The 19,324-nt window shown below is 36.8% G+C and overlaps 2 protein-coding genes across 35 annotated transcripts in view; both read right to left on the reverse strand.

Annotated features, from left to right (window-relative positions):
* Positions 1–127: 127 nt before the first annotated feature.
* Positions 128–3,865, reverse strand: ubb (ubiquitin B). Of its 34 annotated transcripts, none has more exons than XM_051895330.1 (4): positions 3,658–3,865; positions 1,880–2,155; positions 1,119–1,195; positions 128–890 (listed from the first exon to the last, which is right to left on the reverse strand). In XM_051895330.1, exons 2-4 carry the CDS (start codon positions 2,153–2,155, stop codon positions 320–322), a joined length of 924 nt encoding a protein of 307 aa, XP_051751290.1. In that variant the 5' UTR covers positions 3,658–3,865; the 3' UTR covers positions 128–319. The 34 variants fall into 34 exon arrangements, with proteins under 34 accessions (XP_051751290.1, XP_051751292.1, XP_051751291.1 ...); XM_051895332.1 differs by lacking the exon at positions 1,119–1,195 and adding an exon at positions 891–967 and having other exon boundaries at positions 128–662; positions 1,652–2,155; XM_051895331.1 differs by lacking the exon at positions 1,119–1,195 and adding an exon at positions 1,347–1,423 and having other exon boundaries at positions 128–662; positions 1,652–2,155.
* A 6,905-nt stretch (positions 3,866–10,770) lies between these two features.
* The window catches only part of pigl (phosphatidylinositol glycan anchor biosynthesis, class L), a 28,962-nt gene continuing 20,408 nt past the window's right edge, over positions 10,771–19,324 (reverse strand). Inside the window, exons 5-7 of the mRNA XM_051895647.1 lie at positions 17,796–17,827; positions 12,330–12,463; positions 10,771–11,791 (exon numbers count right to left, since the gene is read on the reverse strand). Of these exons, the coding sequence (XP_051751607.1) occupies positions 11,663–11,791; positions 12,330–12,463; positions 17,796–17,827 (295 nt within the window). The 3' untranslated portion in view covers positions 10,771–11,662. The remainder of the gene's footprint in view (positions 11,792–12,329; positions 12,464–17,795; positions 17,828–19,324) is intronic.

The raw sequence follows: 19,324 nt of genomic DNA on the forward strand, positions 1-19,324 counted from the left end.
GGGTTGCTTTTGTATTATCCTGAGCATTTATTTATTTTTTGAAAACAAGTTGTTTCACTCATTTTAACTTTTATTAGATCATTAATTACTAGTCATGCACAAACACAAGGAAAATAAATCCACAATCTTACATTTCAATGCTTTTATTTTGTCATCTCAAGATAAAAAAATAAAAATAAAAAACAGGTGGAAAAAAATAAAAAATAAAAAACTAATAAATGTAATAGGATTCAGTTAAAGTATGGAGAGAATAGGAGAAAAGTGGTGAGTGCATGGGGATTACTGAAAGAATTAAATGTTCATCCTTGAGACTGTCAGTTTAAACATCTGAACCTCCTCTGAGACGCAGCACCAGATGCAAGGTAGACTCTTTCTGGATGTTGTAGTCGGACAGTGTGCGACCATCTTCCAGCTGTTTGCCGGCAAAGATCAACCTCTGCTGGTCAGGGGGAATGCCTTCTTTGTCCTGGATCTTTGCCTTCACATTCTCAATGGTGTCACTTGGCTCGACCTCAAGGGTGATGGTCTTGCCCGTCAAGGTCTTGACGAAGATCTGCATGCCTCCCCTGAGACGCAGAACCAGATGCAAGGTAGACTCTTTCTGGATGTTGTAGTCGGACAGTGTGCGACCATCTTCCAGCTGTTTGCCAGCAAAGATCAACCTCTGCTGGTCAGGGGGAATGCCTTCTTTGTCCTGGATCTTTGCCTTGACGTTCTCAATGGTGTCGCTTGGCTCTACCTCGAGCGTGATGGTCTTGCCTGTCAAGGTCTTGACGAAGATCTGCATGCCTCCCCTGAGACGCAGCACCAGATGCAAGGTAGACTCTTTCTGGATGTTGTAGTCGGACAGTGTGCGACCATCTTCCAGCTGTTTGCCAGCAAAGATCAACCTCTGCTGGTCAGGGGGAATGCCTTCTTTGTCCTGGATCTTTGCCTTCACATTCTCAATGGTGTCACTTGGCTCGACCTCAAGGGTGATGGTCTTGCCCGTCAAGGTCTTGACGAAGATCTGCATGCCTCCCCTGAGACGCAAAACCAGATGCAAGGTAGACTCTTTCTGGATGTTGTAGTCGGACAGTGTGCGACCATCTTCCAGCTGTTTGCCGGCAAAGATCAACCTCTGCTGGTCAGGGGGAATGCCTTCTTTGTCCTGGATCTTTGCCTTGACGTTCTCAATGGTGTCGCTTGGCTCTACCTCGAGCGTGATGGTCTTGCCTGTCAAGGTCTTGACAAAGATCTGCATGCCTCCCCTGAGACGCAGAACCAGATGCAAGGTAGACTCTTTCTGGATGTTGTAGTCGGACAGTGTGCGACCATCTTCCAGCTGTTTGCCGGCAAAGATCAACCTCTGCTGGTCAGGGGGAATGCCTTCTTTGTCCTGGATCTTTGCCTTCACATTCTCAATGGTGTCACTTGGCTCGACCTCAAGGGTGATGGTCTTGCCCGTCAAGGTCTTGACGAAGATCTGCATGCCTCCCCTGAGACGCAAAACCAGATGCAAGGTAGACTCTTTCTGGATGTTGTAGTCGGACAGTGTGCGACCATCTTCCAGCTGTTTGCCAGCAAAGATCAACCTCTGCTGGTCAGGGGGAATGCCTTCTTTGTCCTGGATCTTTGCCTTGACGTTCTCAATGGTGTCGCTTGGCTCTACCTCGAGCGTGATGGTCTTGCCTGTCAAGGTCTTGACGAAAATCTGCATGCCTCCCCTGAGACGCAGCACCAGATGCAAGGTAGACTCTTTCTGGATGTTGTAGTCGGACAGTGTGCGACCATCTTCCAGCTGTTTGCCAGCAAAGATCAACCTCTGCTGGTCAGGGGGAATGCCTTCTTTGTCCTGGATCTTTGCCTTCACATTCTCAATGGTGTCACTTGGCTCGACCTCAAGGGTGATGGTCTTGCCCGTCAAGGTCTTGACGAAGATCTGCATGCCTCCCCTGAGACGCAGCACCAGATGCAAGGTAGACTCTTTCTGGATGTTGTAGTCAGACAGGGTACGACCATCTTCCAGCTGTTTGCCAGCAAAGATCAATCTCTGCTGGTCAGGGGGAATGCCTTCTTTGTCCTGGATCTTGGCCTTCACATTTTCAATGGTGTCGCTTGGCTCGACCTCAAGGGTGATGGTCTTACCAGTTAGGGTCTTGACAAAGATCTGCATCTGTAAACATTAAGAAAAAAAAAAAAAAAAAAAAAAAAAAGATTAGCAACAATACATAAATTTAAAACTACTGGTACACATTCAGTTACAACAAAATAAAGGCAGCGCTCTTTCATGAATGCTTAAAATTATTTGGAACACCACATAAAATGTCAATATGCTCTAACATGTAAAGTATTAGTCAATCAAAAAATTATGGAGGCAGTTCTGTCAACCTCAACCAATTGCATGAATTCAGGGCAGGGCTAACAGTTTTCTGCCACAGAACAGCTGCATCATACATGACAGTTAGTCACATTACAGTACATTTAAATTCTCCACGGTTTACAGTTCAGTACACTATAAGCATGGTTTACTTAGAGTATTAATTGTATTTTTCCTCACTTAAAAATAAGTGATTTCCCAAATTAATTTTTTTTTTTTAAAAATCAGAAAAATATCCATATTTAAAACTTTATAAACCTCTGACCCAAAGTATGACATAGGATGTAGGAGTAGCGCAAGCAAATAGATGCCTCTTGCGGATCAAACAAATAGGGCTGGGCAGCAAACTCAAGCTCCCCTTCTCTTATATCGGAATCTTTAATAATTCTCATTTTCGAGTTTTAAATGCACTTTTTTTTGGCTTTAAAGTCTTTATAATAATCATTATAAAGCTTGGAATATTATAAAATATTTTTAATAAAACTATAATTGTGTTCGTCTGAAAGATGATGTCATACACCTAGGATGGCTTGAGGGTGAGTAAATCCTGGGATAATTTATAAAATAATAAAATAAATAAATAATAATTCTCATCATTTCAAGTTTCACTATCCCTTTATCCAAAACCATTTTATTTCAATGGGATGTCTCCTTCAAAGGACTTTGGGGGAAGAAGAAAAAAAAAAAAAAAAAAAAAAAAAAACACGAGAAAGTATTTTCAATTCGTTCAATATTTTCAAGTACGCACAATTTAGTTTTCTATGAAACCAATTTTCTGAAAAAACATGAAGGGCAAGATGCATACGAAGTACGTGCTAAATTCTTACGTATGTCAAATTTTTGTATTTAAGTATTTATCAAATTTATCAAAGTGAGTAAACAAACTAGCACGACGTCAAGACTACTAGAGATCTTTTATTTAAAACCTATACTGCGCAACACCTAACATCCTCTTCACTAACATGGCGGCTGTACAGAAACATCCGGGTTCTTTGTTCACAGAACATTATGATTCAGCAAAAACACATAGGCTAGAACAAAAACTAACCATATCGAAAGCAAAATACAAGAACTTCACAATTAAGAATAAAACATCAATTTCAGTAACGTAAGCTGTTGCGCTCATTACTTAGACGAACGCATTTTTAACAATATAATGCAGGTCAGTCAATACGTTTAGATATCCAGAAAACGACCGCCGAGAATCAATACAATACCCACAAGAATAACAAAACAATAAGAATGTATTATTAAAGTCTTTAACAATGATATAAAAACAACTAAATGTTGATTCTTACCTTTTAACAAGCTTGTTGATCGTGAAACTGAAATTGCTTCTGAAAATATACACGTCCTCTGCTTCAAAGAAAATCTGTCGTTGAATGCGAATGAAACTGTATTTATACAAACCCAGGGGCGTGACGTTTACGGCACGTCACATGACCAGATCCTTCCGCAGTCAAAACCTTTATTTGTTAAAACATTTAAATATGCTTTAAACTAAAGATTTATGATAATGTTTTTAGAAACTGCATGTTTTGTATTCGTATTTTAAGTGTGTAATTATTATTATACAATATCAAAAAAGGAAGTCTCCAGAACATGCGAGAATGCGCTGTTCTCTTGGTACACCCTTGAGGCCGTGATTGGCTGGTTGGGTTGTTTGTTCTCTTTGCTATTGGTGAATCAGACTGTTGGAATCTGGGCCAGGCAAAGAAGGCTCTCATACAGTGATAGAAAAACTAGAATAATCTAGAATATTTTATATTCTTAAACCAGTCTTGCTAATAATTGTGTCAAAAACTACAACCTGGGACCAGTTCTGTGTGCTTTTAAAATAAACCCATAAATATAACACAGAAATGACAGGCTGTTATTCCAAAAAGAGTGTTTGATCAAAAAATCTTTACAAAAAACTGTTTCCATGAAGTACATTATTTGTGTTTTAGCCTTGGCTTTATGCAGAGTTGTGTCAAACAGTGCACTTAATATAGAACACAACTTGTGACACAGATGGCACTGCTTTGAAACATGTTGACCTCAGACATGCTGCCCGCAGTATCTGTTGCAGCAATGTAGGTCATTTTCTCTGGGAGAGACAGACAGTAACACAGCCGTTCATACTGCTACAAAGCTGGGCCTGACTTGCGAAGAAAACATGATGGGATTTTGTTGAAGTTTTACCTTGTTGGAGTTTTTGTACTATCCTCTGTTATTAAAGAAAGGTGTAATGCTAAAGTTATAAGTTTCAGGGCTTAAATCTGTCTTCTATGTGGTGGACAAGAAACTTTCTGTTCCCAGTTCCAATGTGACTTTGTGTTGCTATGGTAGAAAACAAGCACGCATGAACAAAACTACAAACAAGACGGACCAGCTCCAAGCTTGCTCTGAGGTTTATGGTTAACGCCTGTAGTAAACAGCTAGTTTCTTTCATCAGCACATACAGTGCTGTGGGCATGCTATTAAAATAAATATCATAGTTACCCAAGATAGGTAAACATTAATTGGGTTGCTCTTTAAAAAGAGATTGTGAATTGTGAAACTGCTCTTTGAACCTTGTTTATCAGGACAGTCACCCACTTAGTGGACTAGTATCATTGTGGAATCAGGTCCCTCTTCCATGAGCTTGAACAGCTGCTAAAAGATTATATAGATCACCCACATGAGCCAGTTTTCTTGAAAGCTGAGTGGTGGGGGAGGTGTTACATTTATACTTATTTCACTCCTGATCATATACTGAAATGTAAAAATAAGTACATGGTAAAATAATCACCTTATGAGAGTTTTAGAGGGCAACCAGGACACGATAGTAAGATGGTGTAATCATCAGTTTGTTTTTAGGCTTATAGATATGGCCTTGTCTGCTGTTGGGTCTCTATGTTAACCTACTACTTGGCATTTGAAAGTGCTCTAATAATATCACGGACTGCTCAGCATTTATGTTCATGTATGAATTAGAGATTCTTATTTTAGCCCACTGCTCTCCTAAAGTGAAAATGTAATTTGTAGTGTTTTTGCTTTCAGTTGTTAACAGCAAAGATATATTTTCTATAGAACAAGGAAATTGTTTCTAAGACAATTATGGGAAATTTATGACATAAATTTTACTAGAAATTTCCTTGTTATTGTTGGCCGACCCACTTATGAGCTGCCACATCACCAGACTGAACTCAAAGAGTTTTTGTTGAGGAAGTTCGAGAACACGTGTACCTTGAACTTTCAGGAGAGTGTGTTTGTGCGTGTGTGTACCACTTGAAATCGATAACATCTTACTGTAACTTAATCTGTTATCAACATCAAACATTATAAATAGCCTATACAGATGTTAAGAAGTAAGCTGTTATGATAAAATTTTGCCTGTTTAAATGTTTAACCATGTTTGAATATCTCTGTCAATGATGGAAAAATTATGCAGTCACAATTAAACAAAGTCGAGATAAAGTTTTATGTAAAACATCTTACTATGTCAAAACACGTTTGGTCTCATTTTGAAATTCAATAAAAACAAGTTTTACTTTCTGTTTTATTTAACAACACACTGTCCCCAAAAGTGTCATGTGACATAGGATATCTGTATGAGGCTATACATTATTTGTTTATATTTATACTACTCTACAGTTCAGTCTATTTCGAAGAAATGTTTTTCTTTCTGCTCTGATATTATCCTGGACTTGGTCTGGGCTCTTGCAACAGCTGAACGGGTGGAACAAGATGACGCCGAGGGCAAAATGAGCTGGCTGAAGCATGTGACCCAGCCAGTCAACAGTGTGTGTTTTGCAAGCAGGGTGATGGTTATCAAACAGTATGAATGTTCTACAGGAAAGCGTGACTTATCAGTTTAAACCGGTTAGGTTGTAGACGACAAACAACCCCACCTTTCACAAATATAAAGTTAAAGGAATGGCGTGCGTAACTAAAGACGAAAGGTAGGCTATGTAACCTTCACTTTCGCTGCGTAATGCGGACATTCACAGTGTTGTGGATCAAAACAAAAAGAACACTGACACACATAACGGGTGTTTATCTTGCTGCCCTTAAAAAATGTCACTGAAGACCGTTGATTTCATACATTGGTAAATACATGAGCCAGTGAGGCACAGATTGTCTCCTGATGTAAATGTGCTGTTGTTTCCAGGGAGCGTGATGGTCTTGTGAAACACACCGGAGGTTGCCACTGCGGCGCGGTGCGTTTTGAGGTGTGGAGTGCTCCAGATTTACACGTGTTCAATTGCAAGTAAGGAGCATTTTCAGCCATTAACACAGTCGCAGTACAATGGTCTAATCGTGTGGTTGTGTGCTCACGTGGATTGCTTTCTGAACCGAACAGTCATTCAGGCAGCCGTGATTCATTTAGCGGTTGAATTCCTTGCCAAGTCATGTGGGTCATTCTACGAAATGGATGTATTTTACACATTGAAAAGACTTAAATCGTTTTGTCAGGTCTTTGTCTACAAAGATTCTAGAAACTATTTTACGTACAAAAAAAAAAGACAAAGTGATGAATATTATGACGATGTCGTTATGATTCTAGTTTTTATTTATGAAATTACATCCTAGACTAAAAAAAATTAATCCATTATCAAGTTATGCATTCTTCCTCCAATGCCCAGAGATTTCTGTTTTGAAAGTAGGAAGTAACATTCCAAATAGTCAGAAAATATCCTCCCAAGAAATGTTTAACAGAAATAATTTAATTATTGTCATATTTGTTTTTGTCATGAATGCATAATTGTAAAACCAGCAAACGGTGTGCATATCTTTACAAAGAAGCTGTCCCAATATACAGATGCTTTAAATATAATGGAAATTCAACAGCCCTGATAAAAATGGCCTGATTTTATTAAAACACTACTTCTTATGTCTGTTAGTGTTAATTTATTACAATGTACAGTTAACTCAGTCTATGAATACCCCCACAAATTTAAGATGAGTAATAAAGAAATCACTGTATGAAATACTATTTGCATGAATGATTATTTTAAGGAGTGTATATTAATTTATTTATATTTGCATTGATATCATGTGCACTTTTAGTTGTACTCATTGTTTTAACTTAAAAGAATAATTTGACATCTAGAAAACAATTGTGACATAACCCCATCAACTCATCAGCAAACCAGTGTATCCTTACTAATATATATTTGAACAAACTGTTTCGAAATGATCAAAACGAAATGTATTTCGACAAACCGATGTATACATGAACAAACCAATGTATCTAAAACAATGTAAACTTGGAGAAACCAATGTATATTTGAAAAAAATATGTACACTTGAACAAACCCATGTATACTTGATCAAAGCAGTATATACAAGCCAACATATACTTCATCAAACCAGTGCCTAAACCAATGCATGCTTGAAGAAAGCAATGTATACTTGAAAAACCAGTGTGTACTTGAACAAACCAATATATACTTGATCAAACTGATGTATCTAAACCAATGTATACTTGAAGAAACCAATGTATACTTGAAAAACCACCATGTTGGGGGGCATCATGGTAACTTGTCTGGCCAAAAAAAAAAAATGTTGCTGTTTGGATTTTAATAGGCAAATACTTAAGAGTCTATGGATGGATTATTATTACAGTGATTATTATTTTTCTAGCATGTTATATGTTTGGCAACGGTCCTTTTAACCCTAAAAGATGGAGTGTGTAGCTTTTCATTTCTTAAACAACCATGTATTAAGATGTATCATATACATATTCCAGGATGATAATGTCAAGATTCATCAGGCTCAAATTGTGAAAGAATTGTTGGGAGGGAGCATGAAGAATCATTTTCACACATATATAAATATATAAATATACAGAGAGAGAAATTGAGAGAGCAAATACAAAATGCTAGCTTGAGAAAAATGCTAAAAAGATGGTGTCAGCTTTTCATTGTTATAGTCATTGTTTTCACTTGAGAGATTTTCGTGGGGTAACCCACCTACTGATGGTTTCGATTGCTTTTGGTCTCAGTTGCAGTATTTGCACAAAGAAACAGAATCGTCACTTCATTGTGCCAAAATCCCAGTTCACCTTGCTGCAGGTATGTGTTTCGAAGCATGTACACAGGATCTGGTTGAGCAGAATGCATATAATGTTTAATTATACAATTATCATGTTTCATAGGGCTCAGACAACATTACCACGTACACATTTAACACACACATGGCCAAGCACACATTCTGCAAAACTTGCGGAGTCCAGAGTTTCTACACTCCACGTTCCAACCCTGATGGATATGGTGAGTTGAATAGAAAGCAGACCATTATTGGGAGGTTTTTACAGACTATTTTTAGCGCATGGAAAGACTGATATTGTTTACAGACAAACATTACCTTGCTTTGTATTAAATTATGGAGCATTTGCGTTTTGATGTGAAGAAAAAGTTTGCTCTCTTATTTGGGTGTTTTTACATGTATTTTGATATGACTTTACAGGTGTGGCACCTCATTGTTTGGACCCTGGAACAGTGAGAAGTGTGACTGTGGAGGATTTCTGTGGGGAAACCTGGGAAGAAAGTATGCAGAAGCATCAGACTATTAGAAGTATGTCAAAACCAACAACGGACACATAATTCATGGTTTCCTATGGCTATTTGAATAGTTTGACTTTCCGACTGTAGCTTTAGCCAGAAGACGCAGTTTACACAACACTGTTTTCGACTAAAAAAGTAATTTTTTTTAATGCATTTTGGCTGTTCATTTACACTACAGTGGCGTTTTGGGGGCCTGAAAATGCGAACTTTTAAAACAGGTTTCAAAGTGCAAGTTTTTTAAAAATTATACCGTTATCGTCTCTGCGTGAAAACATGCGCATACATATTACGTGTTCAGTCTATAGGAATGTGCGAGTACTTGACAACCAAAACAACAAAGTGACCAGCAACTACTGGCCTGGCATGCATAATACAGATTTTTTTGTCATTTTCACGGATCTGTGTGAACGGGGATTGTTTTGACAACATTGTCTGTACGCGAAACATTTCAGTTTTTAGTACATTGTTGTCGTGTAAACGTACCCTTATATTGTACTCTCCTGCTTCATTTTTATCAATGTACTAGAGAACCATGAACTCAAACTTGGGGTTTTGTGTATTATCTTTGAGGCCTCCTACACATGCTAGTGTACTCCTAATTGTTGACAAAATTCACCTTTACAGACATACAAATTTACAATAAACATTTCTCTTAAAAAAAAAATGGACCCAAAATATTGTTTTTTTTTTTTTTTTTTTTTAAATAACGTACTGTCTAAACCTCCCCCTGTATTCTAGGGGTAATCTGTAGGGATTTTATGATGATGAAGGGATGATCTCTTTAGTATGTTGTACCCAACTTCCTGTTTCATTAAGAAATGTATCAACAGAGAACATCATATGAACATACAGTGCCACTTGAAAGTTTGTGAACCCCTTGCAGAATCTGTGAAAATGTGAACAATTTTAACAAAATAAAAGAGATAATACAAAATGCATGTTATTTTTTATTTAGTACTGTCCTGATTAAGATATTTTACATAAAAGATGTTTACATATAATTCACAAGACAAAAAAATAGCTGAATTTATTAAAATGACCCCATTCAAAAGTTTGTGAACCATTGATTCCTAATACTGTGTGTGGTTACCTGGATGATCTACGACTGTTTTTTTGTTTTGTGACGGTTGTTCATGAGTCCCTTGTTTGTTCTAAGCAGTTAAATTGCCCAGCATTCTTCAGAAAATCCCCCAGGCCCTGCAGATTCTTCAGTTTTCGAGGATTTTTTGCATATTTGAACCCTTTCCAGCAGTGACTGTATGATTTTGAGATCTTTTCACACTGAGGACAATTGATGGACTCAAACACAACTATTAAAAAAGGTTCAAACATTCACTGATGCTTCAGAAGGAAACACGATGCATTAAGAGTCAGGGGGTGAAACATTTTTGAATTTGAAGATCAAGGTAAATTGTACTTAATTTGCTTCCGGAAAACATGTAGATATCTTCTATTGCTTCCAAAGGGCAGTACTAAATGAAGAAAATTGATTGATTGTGTTTGAGTCCCTCAGTTGTCCTCAGTGTGAAAAGATGGATCTCAAAATCATAGTCACTGCTGTAAAGGGTTCAAATATGCAAAAAATGCTGGAAATCTGAAGAATCTGCAGGACCAGGAAGATTTTTCTGAAGAACAGAGCTCAGTTTAACTGCTCAGAACAAACAAGGGACTCATGAACAACCATCACAAAACAAAAACAAAAAAACAGTCGTAGATCATCCAGGTAACCACACACAGTATTAAGAATCAATGGTTCACAAACTTTTGAACGGGGTCATTTTAATAAATTCAGCTATTTTTTGTCTTGTGAATTATATGTAAACATCTTTTATGTAAAATATCTTAATCAGGACAGTACTAAATAAAAAAAAAAACATGCAAATTTTATTATTTTTTATTTTGTTAATTTTTCACATTTTCACAGATTCTGCAAGGGGTTCACAAACTTTCAAGTGGCACTGTATGTTAGCAAAACTGAAGGGAAATCATACTTGTATAGACATTTAGGAGAAATTTATTAAGATTGTCATATCAAAGGAGGAATTATATTTGTATTGTCTTCGAACTTTGTATTGAGGATGTTATGTCATGTAAGAAAAACCACTAAAACATTTATTTTCAAAAAGAAAATCAACAGGTAAGAGAACTACATTCATCAAACAATTTAATGGTGTCTTTTCTCTTTATTATTTTTTAAATAATGTTGTCTTATTCCACATTGTTACATGCATACAGTATATTTATAACTCAAAGTCAAAACAGAGAACATTATAGAATAACAGATTCGCTTAGAAAGAATTCAAAAATACATGTCAGTTGTGAAACTATACTGAATCAGAAAGTTTGGTACAGTACTTATTGATCCGTTTGGAACAGTGCTTCAACTCTACATTAATAAGTCCAATAACAACAGTAACAGCAAATGTAAACAATATACAGAATCAAATTTTTTTCTCCATTCGCTGCATACTCAAAGGCACAATCTGTTCTTTGGATTCAGCTACTCTATTAATGTACTTAACTAGGCTAAACCTCTCCAGAAAACTGGCTTTCAGAATATTGGATGGTTTAGGATACAGTGTGTATAGGTTCAATATGAATATGTTGGCTGAACCTTTTATTATGCTGTCACTATATAGTAATTTAATGACAGCATATTTGGAACGGGGTTATATAAAGAAATGAGAAACATGAAGTAAACGTTACCTAAAAATTTTAGTGCATAACTTTAGTCCTATATGGACAGAAACAGTGTCTAAGACAATATAATCTAATAAATTTTCACATTCTTTGTTTCCACAATGATGGCCTGGAATGTGTTTACAAACATGTAGCGTGAGAACAGTATGTAGAGCCGGCGGAACCAGAGCAGCTGAGAGCGATGACAGAACATGGCTTTCTGAGGAAGGAAGAGGAGAGAGAAATAAACAGACAGCAACATTTTGTTGAGTTGCTGAGTGCAGATTTTTTTCTTTTTTATAATGCCACCCTTATAATGAATCAGGTAGATGACCTGACCCCAAAAGCACAAACGGGCACACGAGGGCTTAACATGCTACTGTAAGGAGACAGCCTGGTAGTGCCAGTTCAGGCTTTGGCAGGTCAGACAGAGGAACTGCGTCATTCAGAGACCTTTCGACAGGATTAGTTAATGTTTACAGTAAAGGTTCAAAGTACTAATGTGTTAATCAGGAACACAGCCTTTGTTTTGAGAAGGAGCTTTTTCAGCTATGAATGTTCCGTATTAACAGTCTGCCGTTAAGTCTTAGGTCTGGGAATACATGTGAAAACAGCTGTGCTATAAAAGCTGAGAAACACATGAGACACATAATATTTAAGATCATAATTGATCCAGGGTGTGTCTAGTTTTAGTTAACAGATCATCAGGTCTAATCAGAGCTTAAGCTTTTTGTTTAAACACCCAACTCATGACACACCTTGGCACGTTTATACTCCTCCAGTCCAATGACACAGCAGAAATCAGAGGGGAGGAGCCAGCTGACCGGCAGCTCTAAGACCGATAGGTACTTTCTGAGGATGCTAATGGAGTGAAGAGAGAAGATCTGACAACCTGTAGGAACAGACGGATAAGAAAAAGTTAAGCTTAGTACTGGATTTTCACACCTTTTGGACTTTTCCAAGGCTTTTACAGTCGATTATTATTATGGGATGAAGAATTAATCATTTCATAGAGATTGTAGTCACAATAAGCCATTTCAATGTTGTGTTTATGGTTTTGTCTACATACTACTGATTAATTTTATCAAATACAACTGAATACATAATGACCTGGTTTCACAGACAGGGCTTAGATTAAAGGGTTGGTTCACCCAAAAATGAAAATAATGTAATTTATTACTCATCCTCTTGTCGTTCTACAGCCGTGAGACCTTCGTTCATCTTCCGAACACAAATTAAGATATTGTTGATGAAATCCGATGGCTCAGTGAGGCCTCTATTGAGAGCAAAGCCATTCAAACTCTCAAGGTCCATAAAGGTCAAGATGAATACTTTTTGTACGCCAAAAAAACAAAATAAAGACTTTTCAACAATATCTATATGGGCCGATTTCAAAACACTGCTTCAGAGCTTTACGAATCGAATCAGTGAATCGGAGCGCCAAAGTCACGTGATTTCAGCAGTTTAGCTGTTTGATAGGAGATCTGAATCTCCTATCAAAGTATTGTTGTTGCTTTATAATATTAAGGTAGAACCACTGAACTCACATGAACTGTTTCAAATATGTTTTTAGTACCTTTATGGACCTTGAGAGTTTGAATGGCTTTGCTCTCAATAGAGGCCTCACTGAGCCATCGGATTTCATCAACAATATCTTAATTTGTGTTCTGAAGATGATCGAAGGTCTTACGGGTGTAGAACGACATGAGGGTGAGTAATTTTCATTTTTGGGTGAACTAACCCTTTAAGCTTTTTTAAACATGCCTTAGAAAAAAAAAACATTACTGGTGTGCATCTTGAGACAAAACAATGGCACTGATATATTTTGACAAATTTTAATGCTAGTGCACGTGGCTTTCAGTTAAAACAGCTCAAACATGCATTATAGTCAAGGACTGAAACCAGGGGATACTGTAATAGATTAGGAGAAAAATGGTGTATCCATAACAGATTTGGTAAGGACTCACCTATATACAGGTGCTGGTCATATAATTAGAATATCATCAAAAAGTTCATTTTTTTATTATAAATTATTTTTAAAAATGAAACTTTCATATATTCTAGATTCCCTACATGTAAAGTAAAACATTTCAAAAGTTTTTTTTTTAAAAATTGATGATTAGAGCGTACAGCTCATGAAAGTCCAAAATCCAGTATTTCAAAATATTAGAATATTTCCTAAGATCAATCAAAAAATGGATTTGCAAAACAGAAAAGTTCAAGTTCTTTAAAGTATGTTCTTTTGTGCACTCAATACTTGATCGGCAGGACATATTACAGCAAATGACTTGCTCCTAGCACAAATTACTGCATCAGTGAAGTGTGGCATGGAAGTGATCAGCCTGTGGCACTGCTGAGGCACTATTGAGCCTTCAGATCATCTGTATATTGTTGGATCGACTGTTTCTCATCTTTCTCTTGAAAATATCCCATAGATTCAGGTCAGGCATGTTGGCTGGCCAATAAAGCACAGTAATATCATGGTCAGCAAACCACTTGGAAGTGGTTTTTGCACTGTGGGCAGGTGCTAAAGTCCTGCTGGAAAAGGAAATCAGCATCTCCATAAAGCTTGTCAGCAGATGGAAGCATAAAGTGCTCCAAAATCTCCTGGAAGATGGCTGCATTGACTTTGCACTTGATAAAACACAATGGACCAACACCAGCAGACGTCACGGCCCCCCCAAATCATTATTGACTTCAGAAACTTCACACTAGACTTCAAGCAGCTTGGATTCTGTGCCTCTCCAGTCTTCCTTCAGACTCTGGGACCATGATTTCAACATGAAATGCAAAATTTACTTTTATCTGAAAAGAGGACTTTCGACCACTGTTCACTGTCCAGTTCTTTTTCTCCTTAGCCCAGGTAAGATGCTTCTGACGTTGTCTCTGGTTCAGAAGTGGCTTGGTAGTCCTTTTCCTGAAGATGTCTGAGTGTGGTGACTCTTGATGCGCTGACTCATTGTGAAGCTCTCCCAAGTGTTTGAATTGGCTTTACTTGACAGTATTCTCAAGCTTGCGGTCATCCCTGTTGCTTGTGCACCTTTGCCTACCCAATTTCTTCCTTCCAGTCAACTTTGCATTTAATATGCTTTGATATACACTCTGTAAACAGCCACCCCATTCAGTAATGACCTTCTGTGACTTACTCTCTTTGTGGAGGGTGTCAATGATTGTCTCCTGGACCATTGCCAAGTCAGCAGTCTTCCCCATTAGTGTGGTTTCAAACAACAAAAGATACCCGGAATTTATACTGTAGGGATGGTCATTTAATGAAACTCAAATGTAAATATTCTAATATTTTGAGATACTGGATTTTGGACTTTCATTAGCTGTACGCTCTAATCAACAAATTTAAAAAAAAAAACTTTTGAAATGTTTTACTTTACATGTAGGGAATCTAGAATATATGAAAGTTTCATTTTTTAAAATAATTTACAATAAAAAAATGAACTTTTTCACGATATTCTAATTATATGACCAGCACCTGTACAATACTGTTCAAAAGTTTGGGGTCAGTAAAATTTTTGTTTTATGAAGAAATTAATACTTAATACTTTTATTCACAAAGGATTCATTAAATGTATCAAAAGTGATTTAAATGTTAAAAACGTTTATTTCTTTGCATTTTAGTACATGATATGACATTTCTATTTACGTATAGGTATGTGTGTATCTTTACTTCTTTATGTATCTCTGTATGTTTGTTCTGTTATCTTTTCTCTTTTTTGTTTTTGTTTCGCCTATTGGCTTCTTGTTATGTTATATCACCTTTCGCTCTTTCAATAAAAAAAATAAATAAAAAATAAAATAAAACGGTTTTTATTTCCAAAAAATGCTGCTCTTCTGAACTTTCTGGAATTTAGAAAAAAAGTAAAAGCAGCACAACTATTTCAACATTGATAATAATAATAAATGTTTCTTGAGCACCAAATGTTCATATCAGAATGATTTCTGAAAGATCATGTGACACTGAAGACTGGAGTAATGATGCTGAAAATTCAGCTTTGCCATTACAGGAATAAATTTCATTTTAAAATATGTTAAAATAGAAAAAAGTTATTTAAAATTACTCTTAAAATATTACTGTTTTACTGCATTTTGATCAAACAAATGCTTTGAACACAAGAAAGTTAATAAAAGTAAAAAAAAAAAAAAAAAAAAAATCAATCTTACAAACCCTAAACTTTTGAAAGGTAGTGTATAAAAGGCATGGACAAGCTTCTTGATGCGGACACAAAGAAACCTCCTAATACTGAGGGTTAATGACAGGGTTGTCAGAAAGAAGATCTGGCTGATTAAAGAAACACTGGGGCCTAGCGATTCACTGAAGATCTGTTATGTAAAATAAGATTATCTAGAAACAGATGGGAAACACCGGATTAACAGGACTAACCTGTCCTCGGTATGAGTGGACAGACGCGGAGAAAGAAATTCAGCTGTAAATTTAAGTTGAATATAATAAAGCACATGTGTGAAGTTTATAAAGCAGTCAAAATGAAACCTGGTCACTGATGTATCCCTTTAAAAATATTTTAAAGGGGCCCTATATAATGCAAAATTCACTTTTACATGGTGTTTAAACATAAATGTGTCAGCAGTGTGTGTACACAACCACCCTACAATGATAAAAATCCACCCACTCTTTTTAAAAAAAAAATCCCCATAAAACCTCAATAGTCTCATAGAACAAGCTGTTTTCATTTTCTGAGCAATGTGACGTCACATTGCTCAGGCCCGTCCACGACTGCTGACGGACTCTGCCGTATTAGCATAGTTTCCGCCCTGAGCGAGTTGTACACTATCCGCCATTGTCTCTATGCTGGAGCAGCTGTAAGCAATTGAGGTGTTTTGTTGTTGAATGTAATAGTGAACATAACAGTCTTCATTTACTGACATCTGAGCCGCTGAAGACACAGTGGATTAGTTTTATTTTTGAAGGGAATGTGCCACAGATCTAATATACACAAGCGATTTCTGTCCTTGCTGTTTACGGTCAAAGACATAACTGAATTTGTTTGTGAACTTTGTGTGTTTTTGACATAAACTTGTGTGTATTTGACAGTTAAGGCACAACAAAAATACGTGAAAGAGAACTTTGTTTAATGCTTTTGTGACATGCCGTGTGACAGCCAGCTCTCTGTGCATGTGCTTTAGATGTGTACGCTCACAAAAACATAAATTAGAAGTTTAAACTGATATAGCTTTAAAACGCATGGAAATAATAAACTTTCATGATGAAGAAGCACTGCAATGTCTGTGTACGTGATTACAATATAGATGCAGGCAGGTAAAATATCTAGCTTCCGCCAGGCCGCCTTTCGTATTCAATTTCCTAAAAAAAACAAAAAACAAAACGGAACGGAAGTGGCGTCGCACCAGTTAAGCTTTTTCCGTAAGTTAAATGGGGAAGTCGTAGGACGTAGCATAAGCATTTTGAACTGCAGGAGTAGAATACGGAAGGTGGTCTGGCGGACGCTAGATATTTCACTTCATAACTTGTTAAATATGGATATTTTTTTTTACATAAATGCTTCGCTTCAGAAGGCCTTTATTACCCCCCCAGAGCCGTATGGAGTATGTTTATGATGTATGGATGTGGATAGGGGCAGTTTCTTCAGCTCATTCTCGTTGATCCCGCTCACTGCCATTATAAAGCTCGGATGCGTCAGGATATTTATTAATATGTCTCCGATTGTGTTTATCGGAAAGAATAAAGTCATATACACCTAGGATGGCTTGAGGGTGAGTAAAGCTTGGAGTAATTTTCATTTAAAAGTGAACTAATCCTTTTAATCACTAGCCTACTGAGGCCAGAGACTTCTTCATGTGATAGATAGCATATCGACCCCTAGTGGTCTGAGTCATGAAGTGAACTGACCATTTCATTTGCATCAGTTTTGCACTAATCGATCAGACGTCTTTCATCCTCATTGTTCTTTGCTTTCTGACACAATGCAGACACAGCAGAACTATGATCTCAGTAATTTCTCCTCTTGGGTGTAAGAAAGGGTTGGTCTAGCTCAGTGGTGGCTTCTGGGAAACTGTTTATGCAAGTATACTGAAAGTTTTCCAGAGTGCACTTAATAGAGTGCACCAGTGGGTGGTGTACTTTGCCTAGAAAACATTAGCAGCACTCCCAATGAGGTCATGATTTAAACTGTCAAATCTTACTGTATAGATGATGAATAATGATATATTATTGAACATAATGTAATGAGACTTACCTTCAGGTAGTCGTCCAGCAGAAGCTAGATGACTGTTGCCAAAGACATGAAAGAGAAAAACAAAATATGATCAATGTAACACACCAAACTCAAAAACACACTCCATATCCTTAATGAGCATTTTCGTTTCCTTAAAACATAAATTAACCTGATAAGCACACATACTTAAATAAGCAGAAATACTTATTTTCAGAAAATGCATCTTGAATAAATGTGTATCTTGTCTATACACTTTTCTATACTTAGAATTTTAAGCATTTTATTTTTTGTTCTCTGGGGTTTTATAGTCAGTTTCTTAGTTTTTTTTTATTTTTTTTTTTTTATAAGATGCTCATTAAGAATATAATTTTTGTTTAGTGTATCCAGATAATAAAACAAATATTTACATATAACAATAGCAATTAAGAACCACCAATTTACTTATAAAGTACTTTTCACAATAAGTATTATTCTAAAATGAAATGAAAATAATTTGGTAATAATCAAATTTTTTGGGAGTGTCCCCAGACAAACTTCATGGTAATTTGTATTATGCACAGAATAAGTTAACCAGAATACATTTATTTTCATATATTTTTGTTTGTTCTGCCATTACAAGTACACTCTTCACTCAGCACACCTATATGGTAGATCACATTTTCTATATAAGTGTAACACACACTCACTCACTCACTCACTCACTCACTCATCTTCATTTGTATAGCGCTTTTTACAATACAGATTGTTTCAAAGCAGCTTCACAGTGATAATAGAAAAATTAATGGACAAAGATTATTTTGGCTTTACAGCAGCTCTAGGAAAAAGTTATTATCGAACTAAAGTAAGTTTTTGATTGAATCACTTCCGTTGTAAAAACTGTTAATTATTAACTTAGGGGCTGCTTAAATTACACCTTTTTAACTAAAAACAGAAGACTTTTAATGCGTTTTTGCCGTTCATTTACTTGTTGAGTCTATAGGTATGTGCGTTTGAATGCGTATGTGCGCAGACCCTTGGTCAATAAACCAAAATACTGATACTGATTTTCAGATTTATTTGTCTGCAGTCTTCGGAAGTGTCTGTCTCTTTCTCTCCTATTACACTGTGTGTGTGTGTGTGTGTGTGTGTGTGTGTTTCTCTTAAGGACACACACACTTCCTGAGGTCTGGGTTTTTCTCAGATTAGAGTGAGCTCTAAATCCATATGCAGTTCTTGGAACTGTCTGGCATGTCCTGGCTCTCCCAGTCACAGCACCTGTGTTGGCCCTGGAGCTCAGCCTGAGACGACCCAGTCCCAGCGCCAACTTCACCACTGTTTCCTCTTTCTCTCTCAAACACACATACACACAAATAAACTCATCTACAACAGCATAGAAGAGACAGATGTCCGAGAAGATTGGCTCTGTTTCTTATAGCCAAACATTGCTCAATACCTAAACGCTGTTCTTTCTGACTGTTTTACTGCAAGCCTTCATGTAAGTCATTGCCTCACCTCAGCAGAAAACTTTATCTCCTGTTGTTTTAAAGCCTAAATCACCACTATTAATGATT

This window comes from Ctenopharyngodon idella, chromosome 5 (genome assembly GCF_019924925.1).
Source record: "Ctenopharyngodon idella isolate HZGC_01 chromosome 5, HZGC01, whole genome shotgun sequence".
Taxonomy (NCBI): Eukaryota; Metazoa; Chordata; class Actinopteri; order Cypriniformes; family Xenocyprididae; genus Ctenopharyngodon; species Ctenopharyngodon idella.